At 51.3% G+C, this 26,632-nt stretch overlaps 1 protein-coding gene across 1 annotated transcript; it reads right to left on the bottom strand.

The window, feature by feature from the left end:
• Window positions 1-21,859: 21,859 nt before the first annotated feature.
• Window positions 21,860-23,820, bottom strand: LOC123049303 (flotillin-like protein 2). Its single transcript, XM_044472239.1, has 2 exons — window positions 22,787-23,820; window positions 21,860-22,624 (listed from the first exon to the last, which is right to left on the bottom strand). The coding sequence occupies exons 1-2, from the start codon at window positions 23,741-23,743 to the stop codon at window positions 22,040-22,042; spliced, it is 1,542 nt and encodes a 513-aa protein (XP_044328174.1). The 5' UTR covers window positions 23,744-23,820; the 3' UTR covers window positions 21,860-22,039.
• Between the last annotated feature and the right edge of the window lie 2,812 nt (window positions 23,821-26,632).

The raw sequence follows: 26,632 nt of genomic DNA, 5'->3' as shown, positions 1-26,632 counted from the left end.
TAAAAGCATGTGAATCCCAGGGTCGGTCAAGCCGTACTGTGGATTGCGAACGAGTTGTGCCTCCGTCAATACCAATGGGGTTTTGAGTGCGTAATTTATGTATCCGCGGTATTTAATGCCATGGCCTCATCGGGGTTGGGACGGAGGCCAAGTTGCTAATTCGGCTCGTGACGAGCCGAGCTGTCCTGTTGAAGTGTGTTCTGGACCCTCTTAATGACGTGCAGGGGCTCGGCAGCCGGATTATAATGCTTCTTGAGAAGGCCGCTCTGTACTTCTACTGCTAGGGTGGCGGTGTGCTCCTCTATACGGGGGGAGCGTTTTGCGTTTCCATTTACTGTAATGACGCCATGTGTACCGGGCGTCTTGAGCTTGAGATAAGCGTAATGTGGCACCGCGTTAAATCTAGCGAATGTGGTTCGCCCAAGCAGGGCGTGATAGCCGCTGCGAAATGGGGCGATATCGAAGATTAGTTCTTCGCGTCGGAAGTTATCCGGGGAACCGAATACTATCTCCAGCGTTATTGAGCCCGTACAACGGGCCTCTACGCCTGGTATGGCTCCTTTAAAGGTAGTCTTTGTTGGTTTGATTCGCGAGGGGTTAATGCCCATCTTCCGCACTGTGTCCTGATAAAGCAGGTTGAGGCTACTATCACCGTCCATCAGGACTCGTGTTAGGTGAAACCCGTCAATAATTGGGTCGAGGACTAGTGCAGCTGAACCGCCATGGCGGATACTGGTTGGGTGATCTCGACGATCGAAGGTGATCGGGAATGATGACCATGGATTGAATTTTGGGGCGACTGGCTCTACCGCGTAGATGTCCCTAAGTGCTCGCTTACGCTCCCTGTTGGGGATGTGCGTAGCGTATATCATGTTCACCGTTTTGATTTGAGGGGGAAATTTCTTCTGCCCTCCGGTGTTCGGCTGCCGGGGCTCCTCATCATCGTCCTCGCTCTGTGATTCCCCTTCCTTGTTTCTGCTGTTTATCTTGCTAGCTTGTTTAAAGACCCGGCAATCCCTGTTAGTATGGTTGGCCGGTTTGTCTGGGGTGCCGTGTATCTGGCAAGGACGATCTAGTATGCAGTCCAAGCTGGATGGTCTTCCGCTACTCCTTTTATAGGGCTTCTTTCGCTGGCCGGACTTGGAACCACTAAATCCGGCGTGAACTGTAGTGTCATCGGTGTTATCGCCATTTCTTCGGCATTTGTGTCTGTTGCGCCGGAGCTTGCCGGTGCTACTTTTGGCCTCGGAGCAGCCTGTTTCGTTGGCTGTGTTTGTACTGCGAGCCAGCCAACTATCCTCTCCCGCGCAGAAGCGGGTCATAAGTGCCGTGAGGGCTGCCATGGACCTCGGCTTTTCCTGGCCGAGGTGGCGGGCGAGCCATTCATCCCGGATGCTATGCTTAAAGGCCGCTAGGGCTTTGGCATCCGGACAGTCAATGATCTGGTTCTTTTTGGTTAGGAACCTAGTCCAGAATTTTCTGGCTGATTCTCCAGGTTGTTGAATTATGTGGCTTAGGTCATCGGCATCTGGTGGCCGGACATAAGTTCCTTGGAAGTTATCAAGGAAAGCCTCTTCCAAGTCCTCCCAGCTGCCGATGGAATTCTCAGGCAGGCTATTTAACCAGTGTCGAGCTGGTCCTTTGAGTTTTAATGGGAGGTATTTGATGGCGTGGAGGTCATCTCCTCGAGCCATGTAGATATGGAGAATAAAATCCTCGATCCATACTGCAGGATCGGTTGTGTCGTCGTATGATTCAATGTTGATAGGCTTGAACCCCTCAGGGAATTCGTGATCCAGCACCTTGTCTGTGAAGCAGAGATGGTGTGCGGCGCCTCTATAGTGGGCCGCATCGCGGCGGGGCTCTGATGGAGTCCGTCTGTGGCATTCGGCTCGGGCGTGGCTAGGTTTGTCGTCGTGCCTCGAAGCACGTTCTCGCGATCCGTACATCGATCTTGTATGTCCTGCTCTACAGTCCAGTGTCTGCCGGAGGTCGTACGTGTGGCCCCGAACTCTTTCGTCTCTATTTTTACGGGGCGGTGGGGCAAGCTACTGTTCGGCCTGAGTTGCCGATTTATCCCGACCGCGGGGTGGCCGGTCGGCCGCCCTGTCTCGACCACGTGGTGGTCGTTCCGCATTACGCGAGGGAGACGTGTGCTCCGGTGCTTCTTCATCAAATTGAGGTAGCAGTCTGCGTTTCGGGTAGCTCTTGGCTGGGCGCTTGAGGCCGTATTCTTCGGCCGTCAGGACATCAGTCCATCTGTCGACGAGCAGGTCTTGTTCAGCTTGAAGCTGCTGCTGTTTCTTTTTCAGGCTCCTTGCAGTGGCTATGAGCTGAAGCCTAAAGCGCTCCTGCTCCAGAGGATCCTCAGGCACGATGAAGTCTTCATTGCCGAGGCTTGTCTTCTCCTGGGAGGGTGGACGGTAACTATCGTCCTCCGAGTCATCTTCTATGGCCTGTTCATCAGGGTTGTCTTGCCTGTTGTCATGTTCCTCCTATTCGGATGTAGCTCCGACAGGGCCTTCGTTGTTTTCGGCGTCGCCCGGAGTACTATTTTCTCCGGTGCCAGTATTGCTAACTTTTGAGCGGCGATGCTTAGAGTGGCGTTTGGGGCGCCGGCGCTTGGACTGCGTCTCAGAGGGTTTATTCGTGTCTGGCTCTTCTTTGTCATCGCCAGATCCTTTAGGTGTATCGACCATGTACACGTCGTACGAGGAGGTGGCTGTCCAGCGTCCAGTAAATGGCGGGTCTTGGCCTTGCTCTTTGTTGGCGTCTGTCACACCCAAGATGCGACCCTATCCTAAAGGAACTCGAAGGTCCCACCAAGGATAGAAGCGCATCTTGAAGACGCTTTTGCAAGGTGGATATCATTACATCAACATTACATAATAGATGGGGATACATACAAGGCATACAAATGCTGCAAGAATACATCAATACATCATGCATAAGATCAACATCCGACTACGGATGAAACACAAACAGAAGCTCAAACGACATCCACCCTGCTAGCCCAGGCTGCCGACTTGGAACCTATCCCCTGATCGAAGAAGAAGCAGAAGAAGAACTCCAAAACAAGTAACATCGCTCTCGCGTCATGATCATCGCAAAACCTGTACCTGCAACTGGTGTTCTAGTAATCTGTGAGCCACGAGGACTCAGCAATCCCATTACCATGGGTATCAAGACTAGCAAAGCTTAAAGGGTATGGAAAAGGATAAGTGGTGAGGTTGCAGCAGTGATTAAGCAATGTATGGTGGCTAACTTACGCAAATAAGAGCGAGAAGAGAAGCAATGGAACAGTCGTGAAACTAGCAATGATCAAGAGGTGATCCTGAACTCCCACTTACGTCAAACATAACCCAGAAACCGTGTTCACTTCTCGGACTCCGCCGAAAAGAGACCATCACGGCTACACACGCGGTTGATGCGTTTTAATTAAGTCAAGTGTCAAGTACTCTACAACCGGACATTAACAAAATCCCATCTGCCACATAACCGCGGGCACGGCTTTCGAAAGATAATACCCTGCAGGGGTGTCCCAACTTAGCCCATTATAAGCTCTCACGGTCAACGAAGGATATTCCTTCTCCCGGGAAGACCCGATCAGTCTCGGAATCCCGGTTTATAAGACATTTCGACAATGGTAAAACAAGACCAGCAAAGCCGCCCGATGTGCCGACAATCCTGATAGGAGCTGCACATATCTCGTTCTCAGGGCAACACCGGATGAGACATCCTACGAGTAAAACCAGACCTCGAGTTTCCACGAGGGGGCCCCGCAGTCTACTCAATTCAGACCAGCACTTAGAGAAGCACTGGCCCGGGGGGGTTAAAATAAAGATGACCCTCGGGAGCGCGACTCCCAAGGGAAAAAGGCTAGGTGAGGCAAATGTAAAACCAAAGCTGGGCCCTGCTGGAAGAGTTTTATTCAAAGTGAACTATCAAGGGGGTCCCATAAATCACCCAACCGCGTAAGGGACGCAAAATCAAGGAACATAACACCGGTATGACGGACACTAGGGCGGCAAGAGTGGAACAAAACACCAGGCATAAGGCCGAGCCTTCCACCCTTTACCAAGTATATAGATGCATTAATAAAATAAGAGATATTGTGATATCCCAACATAAACATAACCCAACATGGAGCAATCTTAATCTTCACCTGCAACTAGCAACGCTATAAGAGGGGATGAGCAAAGCGGTAACATAGCCAAACAACGGTTTGCTAGGAAGGGTGACAAAGGTTAGAGGTTCATGGCAATTTGGGAGGCTTGTGGAGCAAGTGATAGGTAGCGCAGCATAGCGATAGAACGAAGCAACTAGCATAGCAATGATAGTAATGAGATCCAAGGTGACGGTCATCTTGCCTGAAATCCCGATAGGAAGAAAACGAGTCCATGAAGAAGATGAAGCCACGAAGACGAACCAAGCGTAGTCGAACGGAACCTCACGAACGCAATGAAACAGGAACTACTGAGAAGAAGCACAACCGGAAAGAAGCAAGCAACAAGGTAAACACACAACACATAAACATGACATGATGCACAACCAAGCATGATGCATGACAAAGGCTATATGATGCTACTCATGGCAAGAGATAATGCATACAAGAGCAACACAACAAAGCAAGTTTAAATGAGGCCGGAAACAACATATAACAAATCCGGTAAGTCCTCATATGCAAATTTCGAAATTGGTCCAGATCTGAACAAACCTTAAGTTGAAGTGGTTAAACAGCAAGTTAAAATGCACCCTGATGATCTACACGAAATTCTAGTCAAGTTACATATAAAGTTCATTTAGTTCGGAGCTACGGCCTAGAAGATATGAGCAAAACAAGTTAAACATGGCAAGAGGTGAAGCATAATAAAACTATTATTTAGGCAAGTTTAAATGAGGCCGGAACAACAACCAACAATTCCGGAAAATCCTCATGTGCATTTAGCAATTTAAAGCAAACAACAATTTTAAATGTTGTTAACATGATGCGGATGACATATGCAAGTCTTATGCAATTTAAAGAAAATATTGACATAAGCATGTTATGAAGCATTTGTCACCGTGGTGGAAGAAAGGGGTGCCACGGCAACGAATCCGAAAATGATGCCACGACAACATATCGGTTCCGGTAGCTCATTGAGATATCGGTGCAAAAGAAGCAAGTGCACGGATGTGCGGAACTTGCTAGAGATGGTGGGGTGATCCCGATCACCGGGTTCCCACGGGTCGACGGCATGGCGAACAAGGAGGAACGTGCAATGACAAATTGGACACGATGCAAACATAGGGTGCATCTAATGCATCACAAACATTCATTTTCGGAAGGTCATCTCGGCGGTTATACCTTTGAAGCGTGCATCTTTGGAACGGATCAAGTTCGTCGAAGGAAGTAGTGGTCCATGGGCCGTAGTGGAAGTAGTTGTTCTCGCGTTGGTAGTCGAAGTAGACGTTCACGGGTCATCATGGGAAGTAATCATACACGGCGACGATAGTTGTACACGTCCGAAGAGGAACTTGTCGCATCCAAGTCCTTCGGGGCGAAATGCACGTCGACGATAGTCCTTCTAGGTAGGAAATGATAGCTGAACACGGTTCATAGATGTTCATGTCGCCACAGTCGTTTGGGTCTTGGAATGATGGTAGTCGTTCACTTGGCGGCGGTAGACGAACTTGGCGGTCCTCGTCGTCCTGGTACTTGGCGTCCTCTCGGCCTTGACGGTGATGAAACGGAACGAGAGGGTCGTGGTACTTGGCGTCCAGTGCAGCAACCTCGCGATGCACAGTTGCAGTGGTGGTCTTGGAGGTTCGTGACCGGGGCGTGGAGAAGGAGTTGCAGGCGGGAGCGACTGGAGATGGTGGATGCAGGGGGCTCAGGGCGAGAGGAGCAGATAGAGGCTCGGGCTCCTCGAGCCATGGGGATGGCCGGAAACAGGCAGCTGCAGGAGGCCAAGGGGAGCGGCGGGGTCGACGGAGTGGCGGACGACAGAGCAGGGCCTTGGCGGCTTGGCTGGAGGATCCTGGCGGTCGGAGGTGATGAAACACGCAGGGGACGGCGAAGCATGGAGCGGCGACGGGGCGGCAACCGGTAGCGGCTCCGGTGGCCGGCGAACTTGGAGCTCTAGGCGAGGCAGAGAAGCGATGGCGCGGGCACGGTGCCATGGCGAGGCGACGACGCCGAAGATGGCGCGACGAGCGGCGGCCGTTGCCAGAGGCGGGGAGGCCGGCTGCTCTGGTGGGACGCGCGATGGAAGGCGCCAGGAGGAAGGAGGGGATCGAGGAGAAGAGCTCTTCTCCTGTGTGTGTGGCGGCGGCAAGGGAACGAGAGGGAGAGAGTGGAGAGGACGAGAGATGGGATCGGTCGGGCTAGGGTTAGAGCTGGAGCGCGGCTGGGCCTAGGGATGGGACTTAGAGGCCGGCCCAATAGAGAGGGAAGTGGCCAGAGGCCTGGCGGCTGGGCTCTCTCTTCTCTCTCTCTCTCTCTCTCTCTCTCTCTCTCTCTCTCTCTCTCTTATTTTCTAAGAAACAGAAAATAACAAAGAAGAGAAGGAGAAGAAAGGAGGTGTTGGGGAAGAAGTTTGACACGCGGATAATCTTCCTGGATTCGCAAAAATGCGCTTGGTCTGAGAAAATAGAAGTTGGCACGAATGCAAGATTTAAATTCAAACACATTTGAATTTAATTCAAATGGTTTGAACTAGGACAAGGTTTAGGAGTGGCCAAAATGTTGAGATTTTTGGTGGAGCTCCGGAAAGTGAGGAAAGAATTTATGGGAAAAGTTTGAGGTCAAGAATATTGAGATAGAAAAGGCATGGAATTAAATTGCACGTGTGTTATGGTGAACTCCAATTAATGGAATATTTTAATATAGCTCCCTAATAATATTGGGAGGATATATGTTATAAAGAGAAATCACCATGTGCATTTCCCTCGATTTAAATGGATCGAAGATCCATGCAATTTACTTAGTTGAGTTTTTAAAAATTAAATGACATGATGGCATGATGACATGATGCAATGCAAAATAAATAGAGCATGCAAAAAGAAACACACGGTGATCACGAAATAAATGGAAGTCTTCTGGAGCATCGGTCTTGGGGCGTCACAGCGTCGTCGTCCATATCGTCGATGTCTTTGGAGCCATAGTCAAGCACGTCGGTTAAGTCATCGACGGTGGCTATAAAGTGGGTGGCGGGTAGGAAGCAAAATTCCTCATCGTCCGCCTCTAGCTCGAACCGAACATAGTTCGGCTGTGGGTCTTCCTCCAAGGACATGTTCTTTAAAGAGTTTAGTACGTCACCCAAAGGTGAGTGCTGGAAGATGTTTGCGGCGCTAAATTCGAAAATCGATAAACGATCCAGCTCGGTGTCCGCACGCGCACCTGATCCAGAACGCATAGCCGGGAGCGAGTCCAAAGTTCCATTGATGCGCTCGTTGTAGGATGTCCGGTCCATGTGCGGCTCCAACGCCGCGGACTTTGTGGCCTCGGAGGTGACGATCTGCTTCGGTTCTGAAGCCGTTGCAGCAACAGGATCCATCTCCTGGACGTAATCCGATAACAGATTTAAGTCACATTCATCGGAGCACGGGGGAGCAACTGCCGCGGTCTCAAATCCATTGAAGATCAAGTCTCCACGGATATCCGTGACGTAGTTCAAGCTTCCAAATATGACCTGATGGCCAGGGGCGTAGCTGTCAACCTGCTCCAGATGGCCAAGCGAGTTGGCCCGCAGTACGAAGTCGCCGAACACAAAGATTTGTCCGGGGAGGAAAGTTTCTCCCTAGACGACGTCATTACTGACGATCGAAGGGGCCATCGAATCCTTTGCCGACGGCACAGTGGAACTCTCAATGAAAGCACCAATGTCGGTGTCAAAACCGGCGGATCTCGGGTAGGGGGTCCCGAACTGTGCGTCTATGATCAATGGTAACAGGAGACGGGGGACACGATGTTTACCCAGGTTCGGGCCCTCCCTATGGAGGTAATACCATACTTCCTGCTTGATTGATCTTGATGAATATGAGGGTTACACGAGTTGATTTACCACGAGATCGTAATGGCTAAACCCTAGAAGTCTAGCCTATGTGAATATGGTAATGAATGACCCCTATCCGGACTATGCTCTCTGGTTTATATAGACATCGGAGAGATCTAGGGTTACATGGGGTTGGTTACATAAGAAGGAATCTTCACAGCTGGTCGCCTAGCTTGCCTTCCACGCCAAGGAAAGTCCAATCCGGACATGGGTATAGTCTTCGGCCATCGTATCTTCATAGCCCACCAGTCCGGCCCAATGAATAACAGGCCGGACGCCCGAGGACCCCTTAGTCCAGGACTCCCTTAGGGGGGGTCATAGATGAGCATGCGGTTCAAGAGTTATTCGCGGAATAATCGCCGAGCAATGTTAAATCTACGGACCTTCGCGGGCTTATTACGAGGTAGATTTGAAGTGGCAAATCATGATTGGACTAATGGGGAGGGCTGGGCCCCACCCAGCCGAATATCAGGAGGGGCAAGTTTGATTAGTTGGCCTGTTCGGGCGACGTTTCAGAATGTCAAGGGAACTGCACATTTTTTTAAGGAAAAAGTGCATTGTCGACACCAAGGTTTTAACTAACACAACATTGGAAAGTAGTTGGAGTTATGTTTTGGGTATCGGTTAGAATGTAGTCTCAGAAACCTCAAGATTTTTTGGGTGTCAAGTTTTGGGCTTCGACAAGAGATGCCCTTAGTTTTTGGGGGGGGGGAGGGGGGAGCGGGGGGATTAATGATAATTAGCAATATCGTGTCGTATAGCAAGAAAAAGACACAAACACCCTAAGAGTAACATTTGTTCTCGACAACTTCTGAATAAGAAATTGATTTAGATATGCAATACTTAGTGCATATCTAGATGTGTTTTAGCAAAACTGATGGGGTATGTCTAGGGCACATCTGATTATTGCACATCTAAGTGTCTCAATCAAACTAAAATAAAAAATGCTTGCACAAATCTTAGCGTAAAATCAATAACGTAGGATTTAGATGTGCAACTTAGAGCACATCTAGATGTGCTTTATCAAAACAAGAAATATATAATGTGTCTATCGGAAATAACAATCTTAACTAAGTAATATTCATTCTTTTAAAAAACTAAGTAATATTGGACCAATGCCGAACACACGAATTCAAATGCGCGCACTAGGACGATCAATTGGTAGCAGCATCGTCCTTGGGCAGCGCACCCATCCACGCCGGCGGCAACATCCCTGTCTGCTCGTGCACCATGGACAGAAGCGGCAGCAGCATCTTGTACACTGTGCCGCGCGGGAAATCAGGTCGCGGGCGGCGGCCGCGCTGCTTGCTCCGGTGGACTCAGAGGACGAGTGGCCGCGCCTGTCGACGCTAGTGGCCGCCGGTCAGGTGGCGGAGGAGGCGGCGGCGGGGTTGCCGGCGGCGGAGGATGGCTCTGCCTCTCCTCGGGCTAGGGTTGGCATTGCTGGGCCTGGGGCCGTGGTAGGGCAAGTGGGCCGTGGGCCGGCCCCCGTGTCTGGGCCGATCGGCGAGGGCGTGTCTTGCCACGTGGGGTCCAGTGTGTCGCCAGGGGGCGGTGGCCTGGCTCCTACTGGGCCGAATGGCTCGGCTAGGCCCGCGCCGGACCTCCCTAGGCCTAGGCCCAGCCATGGCGCATATTTATGGCTGCGGCGTGGTTGCCCCGTCCCCTCGCTAGGGTTCCCCGCAACCAGAAACGAGGTGCGGCGCCTGGCTCACCTCGCCAGATCCATTCGTCCCACCCCCTCCTATGCTTTCCATTTCGTTTGCAGCGGCGGTGATGAGCGACCGGCGTGTGGAGAAGAGGCCGATGGAGGCCCCGGACCTGGATGGGGAGCGGCGGCGTGAACGAGATCTGCGGGAGAAGGCGAAGAAGGAGTTGCGCGCGAGGCAAGGTGGTAGATCTGAGCGCTATCAAGAGCAAGAGGGGCGTGAGGGGGATTGGGGTCCTCCTCCCCCTTGGTGGATCCAGCAGCAGGAGAGAAAGAAGAAGAAGAAGAAGAAGAAGAAGGAGTTGGCGCGTCGACGGGAGCTCGAGCGTAAGCAATGGAACACCCCAACTGTGGTGGTGGCCACGGGGATCCACTGGCTAAGAGACCCAGGGCGGCTTCCGACCCCCTGGCGGTGTCTCTCCACCCTGGTTCGAAGGGCACGACAGGCGAACCCATTCCGGTGGAGCATGCGCCGGAGGCCCCGGACATGGAATGCTTCAAGTGTGGGAGACTTGGTCATTATCAGTCTAAGTGCAAGTTCCAGCCCTTGTGTGTGTTGTGCAAGGAAGAGGGACATGCATCTGCGCACTGCCCGACGAGGGGTCGGCAGCCTTGCTTGCAGATCATGGGAAGCGCAATTTCTGGGGAAGGCTTCTTCTGCCTTCAGTTCGAAGAGGAGGAGGAATCCGAGGGACCACGGTAGCTCTCTGTTGGCAACGCCGCTATCCTCCCTGCTGAGCTGGGCCCTCTGAACCTGCGGATTCTCAAACAGGAGCTCAAGCACATGGTCATGGGGGACTGGGACTGGCAAGTCACTCAAGTGGGAGAGGATGATTTCATGGTGGTGTCCCCTTCAGCAGATCTCCTGCATATGGCTCGGACTAGTGGCAAGCTGTTCCTTTCTATCAATGACATCATTGCTAGGGTGCGTGATGTGGTGCATGAGGTGATCCCCTCGATGGTGATGCCAGAAGCTTGGGTGCGGCTCCACGGGATCCCTGAGAAACAGCGTAAGATTGAGCGAATCAAGGAGGCGTTCAAGATGTTGGGCCGTCTGATCGTGGTCGACGAGCTCTCCCTCATAAAGTTGGGGCCTGTGAGGATGAAACTGGCTTGCAAGACGCCGGCAAAACTTAATGGCACGGTTGAGGTATGGTTCAATCATGAAGGGTACCAGATCAAGGTGGAGTTGGAGCGGCTGCCGCGGAGGCTGGGGGACGGCGGTGGTGCTCCTGGGGCAGGCCCATCCGCTCCCCCTCCAGAGAGCCAGCAAGGTTTGGGCGGGCCGCTCAAGCTTGGGACATCCGCGGGCATCCCCTCCAAGGAAGCTGCCAATGGTGCGAAAGTGGCCAAATCTGCGGCTGTGGTGCCCCAGAAGGAGGCGCCTGGCCCGGGTGCGGCCCCGGCTGGTCAAGACATGGTGATGGGCGAGCTGCCTGAGGAGCCCGAATATAGCATTCAAGATACTTCTATTGATACGGAGACTTGGGAAAAGTTGGGTGTGCTCGCAACTCAAGACACTGCTGTTAGCTTCCCCCCCCCCCCTTGCTCGCTCCCTGGATCAGTCCTTCGATCAGTTCGGCTCCAACCTGCCAGCTCAAATCGTGCCTGTGCCCTTGCCGCTGGTGTCAAAGGAGACAGGCCCCTTGCCTGCCTCTCCAGCGGGCAGTGGGGGCTCGGGGTCGGGCTGCGCTCTCGATGTGGATTCGGACCTTACCCCGGCCTCGGGCAGGCGCATGTCGAGCGGCTCCGGTTGGCAGGGCAAGAAGATAGTAGGGAGGAAGCCAGGGAACAAGACGGTGGCCAAGGAGTCGGCGGGTTCAATCGAGGCGCTGGGGGGTGAGCTAGGAGCGGCTCTGGAGGCGCCAGGGCCGGCGTCCAAGGCCAAGCGTTCGAGGGCGACTCCGGTGGCGACCCGGGCTCCTAGCGTGCGTGCCAAGGCCAAGCTTGGGGACATGTCCTCTTGGGAAAGCGCCAAGCTCCGTGCTGCTGACAAAAACATGGACGTGACAGGTAATCCTACCCCCTCTTTCAAGATCTTGAATGCCTTCTCTGACGCTCATCTTGCTAAGATTCTTCACGATAGTGGCGTAGCACTAGATTCCTCGCCTTTGGATATCATTTCCTTCGTTCGCGCGCGTGAAGATGCTCAGGCCGCTCTTGCGGCTGCTGCCGCCCGCTGTGCGGCTGAGCAGTCCGTGGACGGCCAGGTCGCAGTACCAGTAGGGGCTGGTGCAGACGCTCTGCCCACCGAGGGAGACGAGGCCGGGGTGGCCTCGGACTTGCCTTCTTCCAGCCGTGCGCCGGCAAGGAAGCGTGTGGCCAAGGCGGTGAGCTCCCGTGGAGTTCGCCTGCGCAATTGGGTTATTTGATGCGGTACATTTTCTGGAATATACGCGGATGCGGCCATGGGGGGTGGCGTACGCAGCTCAGAGAGTATATGTCCAAAGAACACATAGACTTTGTAGCGCTCCAAGAGACTATTAAGGTTGATTTCACGTTTAGAGATCTTTTGGCGTATGATCCTCTCCAGCGTTTCGATTGGTTCTGGACCCCTTCCTTGGGTCTTTCCGGAGGCCAACTGATGGGCTATAATAAAGATATTTGTGATGTAATTTCGTGGGAGCCTGGTACGTTTTATATTGCAGCTACCGTTCGGCACCGGGTATCCCAGGCTACTTGGGTGATTGTAAGTGTATACGGGCCGGCGGACCACGCGAGGTCTGCTGATTTCTTGGGGGAAATCACAACCCTGGTCGGGGCCAAACGAGCGGCCAACCTGCCTGTTGTTGTGAGCGGGGACTTTAACTTGATTCGCTCGGGGGCGGACAAGAACAATGGCAACATAGACTGGGCTAGGGTGTCCCTTTTTAACAATGCAATTGCGGCCGCTGCTCTTAGGGAAATTGCGCGTACAGGTGCAAGATATACTTGGACTAACAAACAGCGGGCTCCAGTTCGCTGTGTTCTCGACCGAGTTTTCTGTTCAAGTGATTGGGAGGCCCTGTTCCCCCTTGTACCTTAGTGGCCGAGACGCACATAGGTTCAGATCATGTCCCTCTTATTCTGTCGTCAGGGGAGGACAGTATGCACCGCAGTCGTAGATTTTTCTTCGAGACGGCGTGGTTCGAACACGAGGGTTTCTGCCAATTGGTCACGAACCGTTGGACCTTGATTGGTAACCAGGTGGGGTGCCAATGAGGACCAGTAGAGTTTTGGTCCTCTGCGGCTGCGGCCTTGCGGGCTTTCCTCAGGGGTTGGGGGGCCAACCATGGTAGCGAGTCCAAAAGGGAAAGGGAACGCATTGTGGAAGAAATCGCGCGTCTTGACGCGCAGGCCGATGTTAGACCTTTCTCTGGTGACGAATGGGAGCACCGCTACTCCCTGGAAAACCAGGTCTTGGCTATCCTTAGAGCGGAGGAGGAGTACTGGCGTCGTAGGGGCGGCGTCAAGTGGGTCGTGAAAGCTGACGTCAACACCGGTTACTTCCACGCGTACGCCAACGGCCGTAAACGCAAGAGTACAATCCTAAGACTCCAGTCGGAGCACGGGACTCTGGTTTCCCAATCTGAAATCGTTAAGCACATCTTCGATTTCTTTGTAGAGCTGTTGGGAACAGCCAAAGCGAAAGGTTTAAGTCTTAGGGAAGACTTATGGGGCTCGGCGGAGCGTGTGTCTCAACAGGAAAATGATGCCCTAATGGTGTCCTTTACGCCTCAAGAGATTGACTTAGCGCTAGCTGGTATGAAGAACGACACGGCTCCAGGCCCGGATGGCTGGCCGGTAGAGTTTTTCAAAAGGTTTTGGCCGCTCCTTACAGACCTTTTCCAAGCTATTATTAACGGCTTTGCCCTTGGTACGGCTGACCTTTCGAGACTCAATTATGGGGCGATTTGTCTGATCCCCAAGGTCAAAGGGGCGGATTCAATCAAGTTGTTCCGTCCGATCACGCTCATAAACGTCCCTTCAAGCTATGCGCCAAAGTTTACGCCTCTAGGTTAGCGCCGGTTGCCCAACGAGTAATCCATAAGAGCCAAACCACTTTCCTTAAAGGTAGAAACATTCTTGAAGGGCCTATTTCTCTCACGAAGATAATCCGCGAGTTAAAACGAACACGTGGACAGGGCGTTATCCTCAAGCTCGATTTTGAAAAAGCATACGACCGCGTAAACTGGGAGTTCGTGCGGGAGGTCCTCCTCAAAAAGGGTTTTGAGGCAGGGTTCGTTCACCGGATCATGCATCTGATCTCGAGTGGCAACACCTCGATTATTGTCAACGGCGAAATGGGGAAGTTTTTCCATAATAGGAAAGGGTTAAGACAGGGCGATCCCATCTCCCCACTCGTCTTTAACTTTGTGGCTCAAGCATTGGCAGCTATGCTGTCCAAGGCCAGGGAGGACGGTCATGTTAAGGGACTCGTCCCACACCTCATCCCGGGTGGTGTGACTCATTTACAATATGCTGACGATACCTTGCTTCTGTTTAAGCCCGACGACCATAGTATCGCATCAATTAAGCTTTTGTTACTTGCCTTTGAGATCCTATCCGGACTCAAAATAAATTTTCTTAAAAGCGAGGTCATTACCATGGGGATGGACGACCATCAAAGCTTTCGAGTCGCAAATCTACTTAATTGTAAGCTTGGGAGCTTTCCAATTAAGTACCTGGGGCTTCCTATATCTCACCGCAAACTCTCGATTTTAGAGTGGGAGCCTATGTATGGGAAAGTGGCCAATAGGGTAAGCCCGTGGCGAGGGCGGTTTATGTCTTCTGTGGCGAGGCTCATTTTAACTAACTCGAGCCTCTCTTCCCTTCCCCTATTCACTATGGGGATGTTCTTACTAGCCGATGGCATGCACGCTAAGCTAGACACACCGCGATCCCGGTTCTTTTGGGAAGGAGCTGGCATCAAGCGGAAATACTACCTGGTAAAGTGGGCGGTTGTTTGTAGGCCAAAAAAATTTGGAGGATTGGGAATCCTAAACTCCAAACTAATGAACGTCGCCCTCCTGTCCAAATGGTGGTGGCGACTTTCCCAAAACGAGACGAGTCCCTGGGCTCAGTTGCTAAAAGCCAAGTATTTCCCGAATGGGAATCCCTTCAGAGCCTCGGCCAACAGCTCCGTGTTTTGGAAAGGGATCCAAGCGGTCCGGCCCGCATTTGCTATTGGGGCCAAATTTCAGATTAGCAATGGCCAATCCACTCGATTTTGGCTCGATCATTGGCTGGGCGCCTCTCCCTTTTGGCAAAGTCATCCCAACTTATTTCGGATCGCCACTAACATCAACATCTTAGTGGGGGAGGCAGCTCGTACTGACCCTCCAGCGATTCACTTTATGCGGGCCCTTTCCAACGCCGAACGAGAGTCATGGGTCGGCCTAGTTCATCAAATTGGTGCCAACCATCTAGGGACGGGCGATGATTCGGTAGAATGGAGCTTGACAGCTTCCCGGAAATTCTCGGTTAAGTCCTTATACAACAAGCTAACTGAAGGGACAACGCTTGATATAGCTAGGGGGCTGTGGAAGGCAGGCCTGCCCCTGAAGATTAATATCTTCATGTGGCAAATGTTCAGGAATAGGCTGCCCATGTCGGATAATGTGGCCAAGCGTAATGATCCGGCTGATGGTACTTGCACTGTGTGCGGCCTAGGTGAAGATGCAAACCACGTCTTTTTTAGATGCCACCTGGCCAGGTTCGCGTGGAGTGCAGTTAGGGAAGCTTTCCACACGAACTGGAACCCAGCCTCGGGGAATGACTTGATATCCATCCTCAAATCCACGAGAGGGACCAGTAGTAGAATCGCTTGGCGTTGCGTAGGGCGGTACTCTGGGCTATTTGGACGACGCGCAATAAAATTACGATTGAGAAAAAATTCCCTAACCACCCTGTCAGGGATATACCCCGCGGTATGACCCGGTCGGAAGTATGACCCGGCCGGACTTGGCGCTTCACCGTGACCCGCCGGAGGACTGGAGACTCACGGGTCTGGCGGCTCACGGATGACCCCGACGGCGGGTCAGATAGAAGACTAGGCCCAAGGCCCAGATGGCCGGCTCATGTGATGGTGGGCCGGCTTAAGAAGAAAGGGATGACGAATATTTCCTTTACAAGGAAGCAAGACCCGGACTTGTAATTAACTTGTAAGAGAAGATAGACTAGTCCTAGTCCTACTAGGACTCCACATGTAACCCGCCCCTCCAACTTATATAAGGAGGGGCAGGGCTCCCCAAAGAAGAGGAGGCAAGAAGAAACAATCTCTAGGGCTAGACACAAAGAGCCGGTTTACCGGCGACACTCTCGTGATGATAATGAGACCTAGCCTCAAACAGCATGTAGGGTTGTTACCGGATGATGTTTCCCGGGGCCCGAAGCTGTCTAAATCCTTGTCTTGTGCGTTGATCCGCCTGCGTCTCTCATCCCAATCAGCCCCTCTCAAGCTATTACATAGATGCACCGGCCTCACGACTAAGTCCTTACACCTAGGACATCTGACGTGTTAATTCCACGACAGTTGGCGCCCACCGTGGGGCGTGCACACGGTGGTGTTGAGTTCTTGGAGGGATTTTTTCAGGGATCGAGAAGCTCGCGATAAGCCGGATGAAAAAGAGCCGGCGCAGAAGGTAACATCATCAACGATCAGTCAAAGCGATATATACAAGATCTTAGATCAAGAAAATTAGGGCAGCGTTTATGCGCCAACACACGAGACCAGATGCGTATATGCAGAAGGAAAATACAAGTCATCGGTTCAATCCGATTTGCAGCGAAACCGAGGGTTGGACCCAGGCCCGATCATCGTATCAATGAAAGACAGACGTGACGAAAAGAGTAGCAAAAATAAAGTCAATGGGATCTGTCCATGTACAGAACTGTGGGGTCGATGGCATCCAACCACACGGGAATTATTTAGCTTGGCACGGATTTCGAGCAAGTTCAGTGAATCTACCATATGAAGCTACTAGTACGATACGGATCGGACTTTCCTCGGCTTACTATATTGAGCAAATCAACAAGTTATTCCGATTCAGACGGCCGGACGATCATCAATGGGAAGTCGGATCGGTCTTTTTGGTGTTTTATGGAAGGAAACTGAGATATCTCGCAAGTTTTCTGTTTTGGTTTCGTCGAGCTCGCCGATGCAGCCTGAGCCGGCGTCGTCTCCGCTGGCCTCGACCGAGCCGCCACCTCGCACTGCTACAGCTGCTGCCTTGGGCTGGGCCATTCTTATGGCCGCTACTAAACCGACTCGTTTCCCGCCACGGGTCGCGAGTGTCATCGCCTGCCGCGGCCACGAGCCGGCCCACCTTTATCGCTACGGCCCAAAAAAAAACTCAGGACGCCAGACAAAAACTCCAGATTTGACCGGTCATTGACTCCTCTCAGGAAGACCAAAAACAAAGCATCAACTGGTACACCATTGTCCACTATGACGTACGGAGGCACTAGTACAGAGTGTTAGTCCAAAATTTAATTTTTACCATCAGATGTCACGGCCGCCGAGGCATATCACTAGTTGCAAAAAGTTGCTACACAGCAGAATACACCGATCTAAGCCGGATTGCTAGCGCATTAAAAAAAGGAATGGTCAAACCAGCCACGACCCGGAGGGAGAGTTGGTTGTAGGGCACAGACTCGCACTGTCTCCGAGCCGCAGGAGCAGGCTTCGGATCGCCGCAGGCCTCTTCAGCCGCAGAATACATCAGATGACTCGCCCGTCCGCGCTGCATTGCAGCACCACAAACGACTCGCCCGCCCGCCCTCGCGATCGGTTCACGCGTCCGCATCGGCTCACAACGAGGAGGACAATTTGCTCGTCCGCACCGGCTTACAATGCCGCGGCCGATTCATCTGTCTGCTCCTGCGGCCGATTCACCCCCCGCGGGCGACTCGCCCGTCCGCACCGGCTTACAGTGCCGTGGCCAGCTCATCTGTTGCCCGGGCGAATCAGGTGATATTCATCCAAGTTTGTTCTTAACACATAGTATTTTTTCAAAGAGCAGCTTATCTTTGCCTTGGTCTGCACTATTGTTGATGCAGGACATGTGGTCACTACGTCAAAACAAACATGGTTGACTCGCTCGCGCCGGTTTACAGCGCCGCAGCCGGTTCATCTGTTTAAGCTGCCTCTGACGCCTCGAGTCGTCTGTTCCATATGTCTATTGCGGCCGGGTATACATCGACACACCAGGACTGCACCTGTCTTCATGAGCGGATTATTGAATATGAGCGAGTCACTACTTGGGAAGCCCGGTTTTTTCTTCCAACAGTTTGGAGGAAAATTGTCATGTGTTATCAGCCGCCGTCGGCATTGGACGGCTCAATGGGCATGCGCACAAATCGCCGCCACTACAGTTTGGTTAACTTCAAAACATCCAGTTGGAAGGAACCATTGGCCGAGTTGCTGACACGGCTCATACGGGATCATTTATAACCCGCCGCAGTCACCTCAACCTTCTGTGGATACACATCGTGTTATCAACACCAATGATATACAAGTTATGCCGGTTTATATCACGGTTAAATATGGAGAATCTCAAGCCAACTCCTCGAGTCATCTTGAGACTCGGGGGCTACAGTGACATGACTCGGGAACCCCGGGTCGTTGGAGGGAATGATAACCCGGTTCCGGAGGCTGCAACCATATTGATGAAACTTTAAAGGCCGTCAGAAAATTGCCGGTTCAAATAAAGATTCCGGTTTAAAATCTGGTTCAAGAGATATCTTTCTCCCGCAAAGTTTTGAAGCTCTCAAATCCGGTTCAAACATCCGGCTCAAGGTAAATTTGTATCTTATAAAGCTTTGAAGCTCTCAATATCCGGTTCACAAATTTCCGGTTCAAAAAGAGGCTATCTCTCGCAAAGTTCGAGTTCTCAGGAAAAATTAAAGGGACCAAAGAGAGTCTGTTACAAAGCACAACTCAAATATAGGTACCCTGCTTTAATGACCATTGGGAGCTGATCGTATTCGAATTTAGCTTAACCCTTTTTGGTGTGACCCTGATCGTATTCGAATCAGAGTCGTTAAATATTCTCATGATCACTAGGGGGCTTCCTGTTCAAACATAGGTCGTATTCGAACCAAAGAGAACATAGCTGTCGGTACCCTTTTGATTGGCACACTGCCGAGCTCACTAGGGGGCTTCTTGATCGTATTCGAATCATAGCTCAACCCCTTTTGGGAACCGACGTGGATCGTATTCGAATCAGCGTCGTTAAACAACTCTCTAGATCATTTGGGGGCTTCCTGTTCAAACATAGGTCGTATTCGAACCAAAGAGAACATAGTTGTCGGTACCCTCTTGATCGGCAACGCCAAAGCCACTGGGGCTATATGATCATATTCGAATCTTAGCTTAACCCCTGTGGGACGGTTTTCTGATCGTATTCGAATCAGAAGCCTCAAAAATTTTGAAGTCTCTTTTTGCAAACAATTTTTGGATTTTATTTGAAGCTTTTTGCTCATATCTGAAGCATATATATATGTGGTTTCTATTTAAACCCGGCTTGATTTTCGATGATAAGTCACCAGCTTATGACAATCATCATCTATGTGGAAGCATTGGCTTCTAAGGATTGGGTTATCACACTTATTACACAGGTATCATAAGCCGGCAGTACAATTTAATATCACAGGTATGATATTGTTTATACATGATTATGTTTAAACTGGCCCTGGCTATGGACTTTAAGCCGCCGGTATGTTTTGAATTGCGCCATTGGAATCATGCGTGTATCAAAGATTGGGTTATCAACCTTATTGTGCAGGTCATATAAACCGACAATGCAAATTCAATATCACAAGTATGATATTATAGTTATGTTTCAAAGTTATGATTCATAACAGGCTTATCTGTGACTCCTTTTTTACACATCAGTGGTCATATGTAAGATATTATGGCCCGCCCTGCGGTAAACCGCCAAGGGTTCTTGTGATCTACTTGTGTGTAGGATAAGACTACATTTGGGTAGTTACCCGCCCGGGCTTTTGACATTAAGTCGCCAGGGCGTATGTTGTTTAAACTCTGTGCAGGATTTGCAGAACTATGACTTATATAAATATTTAAGTCCAAGCTCATCATTAAAATTGATGCTTCAGAATGATTATCCGTTCTGGATTTTCTCAAGGGATATAGGCCACCGGATTACAAAAATTCCGGCTTATAAGGAATGCGCATTAAGTCGTCATCGGCCAAGAGCCGCCAGGTATTTAAACTCTGGATTTACTTGTCAACCGATGAGGTATTCAAATCTTTAATAGCCAAAACTGGCTGGATTTTCATAATGATATTGAATGATTGAGGTTTTCATACCGGATTATATTATTCAAATCTTGAATAGCCATCATGGCTGGATTTCTATTGTGATTATCAATAACCAGTGTTATGATTGAGGTTTTCAAAGTCGCTTTAGCGCAACGGCTATTATTTTTATCAATGGATATGATTTATTCTACAATGAAAGGAATAGTCCCGAGTCGCTGCAGGCTTACAACCGGCACTTGGGGGCTACATTATTCAAATTGATATTACATCAAATATGCAAGTCCCATGTCACTGCCAGCATGCACCATGGCACTTGGGGGCTAATGCAAAGTCATTTTTTGCTCACCTCATTGAAGACCCGACTCATCACATCGTAATGAGCCGGCCCTTGGGGGCTACACGTTACTGCTCAAATTTACATCATCATATTTACAAAGTCTCTGCTCATTATTACATAATGACCCGACACTTGGGGGCTAATGTATATTGCTCTCTGCTGAAGACAATTCTAGGATGACCCGGCTACACTACTATGACTATAGCCGACTCATGGGGGCTACACAACTGGATTTTATTTAAAGCCATGGTGATAAGTTCTGGATTATTCATGCTAATTAAACCGGCTCTTGGGGGCTACAGGTAATATGGATATAAGGGAGAAATATCTTCAAATTCTCAGTTTTGAGTAAATCAGATTGAACTGGTGTCTGCAAAAATCATAAACCGGCGTCGGCGACAATTATGACTTGGCATCATCTATTTATAACCCGGCAATTTTGGTACTCATAAACCGGCAAGTTTTATATCTTTAAGCCGGCTGAATATAAGTTGAATATTTGAAGACCAATATTTTTGTCAAGTCAGAGTATTGAAAGCCGACTCAAGTGGATTATCTTTTACAATATTTCTCAACAAGAGACCAATGTCAGCAAATTGACTCTGAAGCTGGCCTGTTGACCCAGATTTTCAAAGGAAGTATCTAGATTTTTTGCATTGGCAAAATTTGAACATATCTGCTAAAGAGATATGCTATGAGATTATGGACACATATCAAGAAGGAAGATGACAAGGACTTAAGGATGATCAAGTGCCGGCTTACAAAGAATATTTAACCCGGAACACAACCTGTCAAATTTGTTCTTGTGTTTATATTGCAGATTAGTTTAACATGAATAAATCCAAATTAAACTGGAGGCTAATGTCGGGGATATACCCCGCGGTATGACCCGGCCGGAAGTATGACCCGGCCGGACTTGGCGCTTCACCGTGACCCGCCGGAGGACTGGAGACTCACGGGTCTGGCGGCTCACGGATGACCCCGACGGCGGGTCAGATAGAAGACTAGGCCCAAGGCCCAGATGGCCGGCTCATGTGATGGTGGGCCGGCTTAAGAAGAAAGGGATGACGAATATTTCCTTTACAAGGAAGTAAGACCCGGACTTGTAATTAACTTGTAAGAGAAGATAGACTAGTCCTAGTCCTACTAGGACTCCACATGTAACCCGCCCCTCCAACTTATATAAGGAGGGGCAGGGCTCCCCAAAGAAGAGGAGGCAAGAAGAAACAATCTCTAGGGCTAGACACAAAGAGCCGGTTTACCGGCGACACTCTCGTGATGATAATGAGACCTAGCCTCAAACAGCATGTAGGGCTGTTACCGGATGATGTTTCCCGGGGCCCGAAGCTGTCTAAATCCTTGTCTTGTGCGTTGATCCGCCCTGCGTCTCTCATCCCAATCAACCCCTCTCAAGCTAATACATAGATGCACCGGCCTCACGACTAAGTCCTTACACCTAGGACATCTGACGTGTTAATTCCACGACACACCCCGCGGATGTGATCTTCAAATGCCATCTTTTTTTACAGACGTGGACTCCGCTGGGGAAGGAGCGCGATGCTGAGCGCATGTCGGAGGCCATGGCGCGCATCAAGACTATCCAGGTGATGGCTAGACAAGACCCGCCGAGTCGATGAAGCTTTTGGAGTCTTTAAGAGAATGATTTATGTTAGCTAGGTCTCCAGCGTTAGATGTTATGGCTGGTTGTATTGATGCCTTCGCGTTGAACCTTCTTTTTGTTTCGATGCTGTCCTGGATCGAACTGTTTTTTTTTTGCTTCTCCTTAGTTGTAACCTAATGAACCTGGTGCCTGAGGGCTTTATTAATTTAAAGCCGGACGCGTCTAGCGTCTTCGTTCCAAAAAAAAGCATCTTGTACACTCCGGCCACCTGTTGCAGCGCGCTGCCAGCTGCGGCCTCTCCGGCCGCGTTCCCGGCACCGTCCACGCCACCGCCGTTGCTCCATATGCTGATCTTGGGCTGCATTTCGTTGACCGCGCCGGCGTTGATGCGCGCCATCTCGGCGTACACGCCGCCGTCGATCATGATGTAGTCCCTGAGCGCGTGGTAGTTGCCACCGAGCGCCTGGAGCATGGACGCCACGTACTCCGTCTTGGCCTTGCCCACCAAGCCCACGGACTCTGCCTCCTTCTGCTTGGCGTAGAGCTTGGCGTCCTCGGCCATCTTCTGCTCGAAGAAGTGCGCGTCGGCCTGCGCCTTGCGCGCCTCCGCCACCCTCATCTGCTCAAACAGCTTTGCCTCCGCCGCCTTCTGTTCTGCCTGCTATAGAGTTGTGCATTTGATTCTTGAACCTACAAGCACAAGTCATAAAACACACACACACACACGTAAAGATCAACGGAACCTGTATATGCATGCATGCATGCAAGCGAGTACGCGTAGTATACTACTGTAGTATATGTATACATGTACGTTACTTACCTGTGTATCGTAGTGCACGGTTGCCTTGCTGAGCTGCTCGGCCTTGAGCTTCTCGGTCTGGCGCATGGCGTTCTTGCGCTCAACCTCCATCTGGAGCTCGGCCTCGCGGATGGCGACGGCCTTGGCCGCCTCGACCTCGGCCTGCTTGTCCCACCCGGCCTTCTTCATGGCAAGCTCGGCCTTGGCCGCGGCGATCTCCGCCGCCCTTTCATTCTCGAACACCTGCACCTCGGCCTTCACCTTGGCCTCCTCCTTGAGCCCTTGGCCCTGCTGCCGCACCGACAGCACCTTGGTCTCCGCGTCCACCTTTGCCGCGTTCTGCCGCGTCAGCCCCTCCCTCTCCTTGGCTCCCACCTCTCCCTTCATCCGGGCCTCCGCCACGTCCACCTTGGCCTGGTTCGCCGCGTCCTGCTGCGTCTTCTGGCCGAGGTAGGAGAAGTACTCGTGCCCCGGCACGTCCACCAGCTGCTTCACGTTGGCGTTGTAGATGATCAGGCCGAACTGATTGAGCTCGAGCTGCACCCGGTTGAACACCTTCTCCTTGAACGTCTTGGTACCCTTGAAGATCTCCTCCATGGTGAGCTCCGCGGCGAGCACGCGGGTCTCGCCCTCGATGATCCCCTTGACGAGCTCCTGGACGTGGCTCCTCGAGCTGTGCAGCGGCGCGATGAGCTTGGAGTACAGGAGGAGCTGCGCCTGAAGGTCCTTCCTGTCCGACTCCTCGCCCCCGGCGGCTGTGATCTTGGGGCCGATGGTGAAGACGGCGGGGAGTATGAAGGGCAGCTTCTCGGCGCTCATGGCGTGCACCTCGAACTCATAGTTCACCGGCGAGATGCTGAACTTCTTGCACTGCTGCCCCACAAAAACCCACGCCTTCTTGGCGAGCTTGACGTCGTCGATGCCCCAGCCGGTGATGGCCAGGTACTCCGACGCGTCGGCCACCTGAAAGCTAGCCATCTTCGATCTCCTCCGCTAGCTGGTCCTTACTTTGCGATCTACGTACGGCGACAACTACCTTCCTCCGAAAGCAAAAAGGCAAATCGGCGAATTGCGGTGATGAATCTAGTTTGGCGTGTATATATAGCCGGCTGTTGCCTGATGATGGATACGAATCACGCAAACAACAACCTACCGGATATATACAGAATCCGGGGTATCACAAACATAGTCCATCGATCTCTAATAAGCGACTAATTCAAAGATACACGCCTGATGGAGTAGTGCATACGTAGGACACTCAGGCACTCCGGAAATTAATAGGGGCTGCCTCTTGTTGGTTCAGGGAATCTAAAAACCATCACGCACGTTCATATAGTAGATAGAAAAAGAATTAAAAAAAAGGGATAAAAAACGGAAACACTAACACCCAAACGTGTGGACGTTTTCCAACTCGCCCACACGCCTGGATCGTCATTCACTGGCTTTTGCACAAATCTTGACACGAAAAGATGGATTTGGTGTGCCACGTAGGACGGGGCTGGTGCGTGGGCGTTGGAGAGTTTGCCCACACGCCCGCATCACGCTGTTTGCCAGCTGCGCTGTGTGGGCGAACTAGTTTTTGCCCACACAGCCACCACCTAGTTCATGCGCGTGTGGGTGAACTGCTTTTCGCCCACACGACACTCCTACGTTGTGGATGGCAACTGCAGTTACGCGAACTTGGCAACTGCAGTTACGCGAACTTGGCAACTAGGTAAACACACATGGCAACTGTGATTCTTTGCTAGATGGCAACTACAGTTGCGCGTGCGTGGCAACCAGATAAACACACATGGCAACTGTGATTAACAATACATGGCAACTATAGTTGGACCACACGTGACAACTAGGTAAACACATGGCAATTACTGTTTGACCATATGTGGCAAGTAGTCAATCACACACGGCAACTACAGTTTGATTACATGCGGCAACTACCATAAATTAGACATGGCAACTATACTTAGCCAAAACAGATAGAGTTGTCATGCTTTTACAACTACACTTGCCATCCCGGATAAATATATATGCCAACCAGGATGGCAACTAAATCGTCATCCCGCGGGGTACCTAACGTAGTTGCGCCAGGACGTGTGGGCATTTTTGCTTCGTGCCATACGCGCGGGGTGGAGATGAGTAGTACTTGTTGGGCGTGTGGCACGAAGTAGCCGCGCCCACACGTGTGGGCAATTCTAATGTCCGCCCACACACAGCCCGTGTGGGCTGCCTCCTGCTCACACCACACACGGTGTGTGGGCGCATGTCGAATATACCACACGTGTGGTGGATATTGGCGTCCTAAAAAAAGGGTAGGAAAATTTAGGGCACCGATAAAAGCAATGCTACATCCACGAACAATTACATACGGTTTAGGATTGGCCAGTTGGTAATTTTTGACTGGAGGTAAGAGGGGAGGAGGGCCCACCCCTGTTGAATTCAGGGACCCCGAGAAGATTAGGAGGAAGGTTACGTAATTACTAATAACAACTTTCATAGGTGTTCACCGGAAAAAATCATAGGTGTAGTATTATTGCGCTGATAATGGCCGATCGTTCGGTCTGGGACACTCCCTTTCCGAACGAAAGGTTTGGGAGTGTGGAAGACTATAGGATGCAACTCAATTGTATTCATTGGAGTCTGTTACAATATATATAGGTGGCGTCTTGCGTGACAAGCCAATTAACCCTACAATATCTCTAGGAATCAGCTATACAAGGCTAGAGATAATAGGAGAATCAGTCGGTAATAAATACAGAGATATCACATTTCAACACCCCCCCCAGTCGAACCGTCGGCGTCGGCAATGCAAAGACTGGAATGAAACTCCTGGAATGCAACAGTTGGCAACCCCCTTGGTCATGATGTCGGCAACTGTTGGGTAGTCAGTATATGAAGAACTCGAAGCTGACCCAACTGAACCTTCTCGCGCACAAAGTGAACATCGAGCTCAATGTGTTTGGTGCGCTTGTGCTGCACCGGATTAGCCGCGAGGTAGGTGTCCGACACGTTATCGCAGAAGACTACAATGGCTTTCGGAAGTGGAATCCAAAGCTCACCAAGAAGGTGACGAAGCCAACAAGTCTCCGCGACCACGTTGGCAACAGCTCGGTACTCGGCCTCGGCACTCGAACGGGAGACGGTAGGCTGCCGTTTAGAGGACCCAGAGACAAGAGAGCCACCGAAGAAGACACAATAACCGGACGTGGAACGTCAAGTGTCAGGACAGCCAGCCCAATCCGCGTCAGTATAAGCAATAAGCTCAGTCGAGGCAGAGGCACGGAGACGAAGACCGTAGGTTGGCGTGCCGCGAACGTACCGAAGAATGCGCTTGACTAAGGACCAGTGAACATCATGGGGCGAGTGCATATATGCAAGCAAACTTGCTGCATGGCAAACTAGATGTCTGGTCTGGTGAGCGTAAGGTACTGAAGGGCGCCAACAATGTCGCGGTAGAGGGCGGCGTCAGCAGCGGGCTGGCCAGCGGTGGCGGAGAGCTTCAGCTTGGCCTCGGCAGGCGTGGCGACCGGCTTGCAGACAGTCATGCCGGCATGGTCCAGAAGATCAAGAGCGTACTGTCCCTGGTGAAGGAAGAACCCAGAGGCATCGCGTCGCACATTAATGCCAAGGAAGAAGTGCAACACGCCCAGGTCCTTCAGCCGAAACTCAGAGCCAAGATGACCAATGATGTCGGGAAGAAGATCCTCTCGGGAGGCAGTGATGACAATATCATTGACGTAGAGCAGAAGCATAGCCACATGATCAGACTGATGGAGCACGAACAACGACGTGTCAGAGGTGGTGCTGCGGAACCCGAGAAGACCGAGGAACGCCGTGATGCGCTGGTACCACGCGCGCGGAGCCTGTTTG

The sequence above is a fragment of the Triticum aestivum genome, chromosome 2D (genome assembly GCF_018294505.1).
Source record: "Triticum aestivum cultivar Chinese Spring chromosome 2D, IWGSC CS RefSeq v2.1, whole genome shotgun sequence".
Classification (NCBI taxonomy): domain Eukaryota; kingdom Viridiplantae; phylum Streptophyta; class Magnoliopsida; order Poales; family Poaceae; genus Triticum; species Triticum aestivum.
The sequence above is the reverse complement of the archived record's forward strand: the minus strand, read 5'-3'. Positions and strand labels throughout refer to the sequence as shown.